The following is a 6,000-nucleotide window of genomic DNA, read 5'->3' as shown; positions in this document are numbered from 1 at the left end:
TTCTAGGTAGGTGGTGGGGTTGCCCCCTGTGCTGTATGACTCATTCTTGTTGAGGGGCTGTCCCCTGCTTCTAACCACTGTGTCTTTGGTGCTGTGGCCAGGTGCAGCTGAAGAGTGAGGAGTCCAAGACGTTTGCCATGAAGATCCTGAAGAAGAGGCACATTGTGGACACGCGGCAGCAGGAGCACATCCGCTCTGAGAAGCAGATCATGCAGAGTGCACACTGCGACTTCATCGTCAGGTACTGCCTTACATACACACCACAGACACACACACACACATATACCACACACACCCCACACACAGACACACACATACACATACCACAGACACACACACATACACATATCACAGACACACACACAAACACACAACACACACAACACAACACACAACACACACACATACACACAACACACACAACACACACAAACCACAACACAACACACACACACAACACATACACACACACACACAACACACACAACACACACAACACAACACACAACACACACCACAACACACACAAACACACACACAACACACACACATACACACAACACACACAACAACACACACAACACAACACAAACACACAACACACACAACACAACACACACAACACAACACACAACACAACACACAACAACACACACAACACACACAACACACACACACAACACACACACACAACACACAACACAACACAACACACACAAACACACACACAAACACACAACACAACACAACACACACAAACACACAACACACAACACATACCACAACACACACAACACAACACACACACACAACACAACCACAACACACAACACACACACAACACACACAACACACACACACAAACACACAACACAACAACAAACACACACAACACACACACACAACACAACACAAACACACAACACACACACAAACACACAACAAACACACACAACACACAACACAACACACACAACACACAACACACAACACACACACAACACACAAACACACACAACACACACAACACAACACACAACACACAACACACAACACACACAACAACACAACACACAAACACAACACACAACACAACACAAACACACAACACAACACACAACACACAACAACACAACACACACAACACAACACACACACCAACACAACCACAACACATACACAACACACAACACATACACATACCACAGACACACACATACACATACACACACACCATACACATACCACAGACACACATACACACACACATACAAATACACACAGACACACATACATATACCACAGACACACACACATAACACACACATACACGTACCACAGACACACACATACACATACACACAGACACACATACATATACCTGTGTCGGTGTGAGCTGAAATTCCCCCCCCACCAACAATAACCAGGCTAACCCAGTCTGGAAGCAAATGAAAAGCTGTATTTACAAGCAGAGTCTAAAATCTACAATGAAATGCAATGAATATGTACAAATATACAAAATTCACGACATTCACAAATATATACAATCAACAGAAAAGCACAACCGATCTCCCTTTGCTTCCCCCAAGGGGACCCTCCCAAAGGGGCCTCCCTCTCCCAGGAGCTTCCCCCCCAGACCCCCCTGGACAGAGAAGCAGAGTTAGTTAAGCAGAAAGTTGTTAACTTAGCTGCCAAGGTCAGTGTGTTATCTTCAGCCAGAAGAGAAGAAGAAACAGCAGCCAGACAGCCCAGCAACTGCCCCCACTGCCGAACGCAGAATGTGCAGAGTGCCTACTTTGTTTTGGGTAATAGTTCTTAAACATTTCTATCTATCCAATGGAAGTGTTTAGAACAATCACTATTTTGCTTTCTTACACCCAATAGTGACTTATTTACATTCTTTCACTTTCTCTGTTCTGAACTTTGCAAGGAAAAATTAAAAAGACAGTTTCAAACCATCACAATACCACAGACACACACATACACACAGACACACACGCAGACTACACACACCACACACACACACACACACACCACACACACACAACACACACACACACACACACACACACATACACACACACAGACTCCACACACACCACAGAGACACATACGCACCACACACACCGTCTCCACACACACCGTACACACACCACACCATACTACACACACACACATACACACATGCACCACAGACACTTACACACACCATACACACACCGTACACACCCCCCCACATACACTATTCACACACACCGCACACCATACTACGCACACACCCCCACAGACACACATGCACACACCATACACACACACCACACACATACACACACTCATATACACACACACTCCATACACAAATACCACACACCCATACACACACACACCACACACACCATACACACACTATATACACATCCCCCAAATACACCATACACACACACCCTGCACACCATACTACACACACCCACACACACACATGCACACACCATACACACACACGCCACACCATACTACACACACATATACACACACACCCCATACACATACAACACACACACCCATACACACATACACCATACACACACCCCATACACACACACCACACACACCCCATACACACACGTACACACACACATCATACACACATACACACACATGCTACACACACTTACACACACAGACTACACACCATACTACACACACTCACCCTCATACACACATGCACCACAGACGCACACACCATACACACACATACACACAGGCACCACAGACACATATGCACACCATACACACATACTGCACACCATACACACCCCATACACACACATACACACATACCACACACACCGTACACACAGACACATACACACGCACCACAGACACATATACACACCATACAAACACGCACACCATAGACACATACACACACCATACACACTCACACCAAAGACACATACACACACCATACACACACACATACACACACCTTACACACACCACACACCATACTACACACACACACGTATATACATGCGCACCACAGACGCATACACACACCATACACGCACCATACACACATACATACACACACATATACACCAAAACATACACACACGCACCACAGACATATACACACACCATACACACACACATTGCACCATACTACACACACACACATATGCACATGCACCCCAGAAACACACCACACACCATACTACACACGCACATACACGCACAAACCACAGACACAGCACACACCATACTGCACACACATCTCACACCATGCTACACACCATGCTACATACAGGCACACATACAAACGCACCGTAGATGCATACCACACACCATACCACACAGACATACACACGCACTCCAAACACCCACCATACTACACAAACCCCCCCATACACACCCCCCCATACACACACACCCCCCATACACACACACCCCCACCATACACACACCCCCCACACACACACCCACACCACACACACACACACCACACACACACCCACACACACACACCCCCATACTACACACACACCCCCCATACACACACACAGCCACCATACACACACACACCCCCCATACACACACACCTCCACCATACACACCCCCCCCATACATACACGCCCCATACACACACACCCCATACACACACCCCCATACACACCCCCCTATATACACAGACCCCCCCATACATACATGCCCCATACACACACCCCATACACACACCCCATACACACACACACCCTCCATACACACGCACACCATACACACCCCCCCATACACACACCCCATACACACACACCCCCCCATACACACCACACCATACACACACCCCCACACACACACACCCCATACACACACACACCCCCATACACACCACACCATACACACACACCCCCATACACACACACCCACATACACACCCCCATACACACACACCCACCCATACACACACCCCCATACACACACCCCCCATACACACACCCCCCCATACACACACCCCCCCATACACACACCCCATACACACACATCCCCATACACACACACCCCATACACACACACCCCATACACACACCCCCCCTACACACACACCCACACACACCACACCATACACACACACCCCATACACACACACCATACACACCCCCCCCATACACACCCCCTATATACACAGACCCCCCCATACACACACCTCCATACACACACAGCACACACACACACATCATGTACACACCCCTCCATACACACACCCCATACACACACACCCCATACACACACACCCCATACACACACACCATATACACACACCCCCATACACACACACACCATACACACACACATCCCTCATACACATATACCTCCCATACACACATACCCTCCATACACACACACCATATACACACACCCCCTATACACACACACACCATACACACACACCCCATACACACACACTCCCATACACACCCCCCTATATACACAGACCCCCCCCATACACACACCCCATACACACACACACCCTACATAGACACGCACACCATACACACACACCCCATACACACACACCATACACACCCCCCCCATACACACCCCCTATATACACAGACCCCCCCATACACACACCCCATACACACATACACCCTACATAGACACGCACACCATACACACACACCCCATACACACACACCATACACACCCCCCTATATACACACCCCCCCATACACACACCCCATACACACACTCCCCATACACACACACCCATACACACACACCCCCATACACACACCCACATACACACACACCCCATACACACACCCCCATACACACACACCCCATACACACACACACCCATACACACACACACACCCACACACACACACCCCATACACACACACACCATACACACACACATACACACACCCATACACACACACACCCATACACACACCCACACCATACACACACCCCCCATACACACACCCATACACACCCCCCCCATACACACACCCCCATACACACACACCCCATACACACCCCATACACACACACACCCTCCATACACACACACACCATACACACACACCCATACACACCCCATACACACACACACCACCATACACACCACACCATACACACACCCCCCATACACACCCCATACACACACACACCACCATACACACCACACCATACACACACACCCCCATACACACCCCATACACACACACACCCACCATACACACCACACCATACACACACACCCCCATACACACACCCCAACACACACACACCCACCATACACACCACACCATACACACACCCCCCCATACACACCCCATACACACGCACACCCTCCATACACACACACACCATACACACACACCCCCATACACACCCCATACACACACACACCCACCATACACACCACACCATACACACACACCCCCATACACACACCCATACACACACACACCCACCATACACACCACACCATACACACACACCCCCATACACACACACCATACACACACACACCCCCATACACACACACCATACACACCACCATACACCCCACAACACACACACCCATACACACACCCACACACACACACACACCACACATACACACACACCCCCATACACACACACCCCATACACACACACACACACACACCATACACACACACCCCATACACACACACCATACACACACACCCCATACACACACACCCACATACACACCCACCATACACACACACCCCCATACACACCCCATACACACACACACCCACATACACACACACCATACACACACACCCCATACACACACCATACACACCACCCCATACACACACACACCATACACACACACCCCCATACACACACACCCATACACACACACCATACACACACACACCACCATACACACACACCCCATACACACACACACCCCATACACACCACACCATACACACACACCCCATACACACACCC

At 49.0% G+C, this 6,000-nt stretch overlaps 1 protein-coding gene across 1 annotated transcript in view; it reads left to right on the top strand.

The window, feature by feature from the left end:
• Positions 1–107: 107 nt before the first annotated feature.
• Positions 108–6,000, top strand: part of LOC128967828 (cGMP-dependent protein kinase 1) — a 27,943-nt gene continuing 22,050 nt past the window's right edge. Inside the window, exon 1 of the mRNA XM_054382069.1 lies at positions 108–241. Within this exon, the coding sequence (XP_054238044.1) occupies positions 138–241 (104 nt within the window). The 5' untranslated portion in view covers positions 108–137. The remainder of the gene's footprint in view (positions 242–6,000) is intronic.

This window comes from Indicator indicator, chromosome 7 (genome assembly GCF_027791375.1).
Source record: "Indicator indicator isolate 239-I01 chromosome 7, UM_Iind_1.1, whole genome shotgun sequence".
NCBI classification, from domain to species: Eukaryota; Metazoa; Chordata; class Aves; order Piciformes; family Indicatoridae; genus Indicator; species Indicator indicator.
The sequence above is the reverse complement of the archived record's forward strand: the minus strand, read 5'-3'. Positions and strand labels throughout refer to the sequence as shown.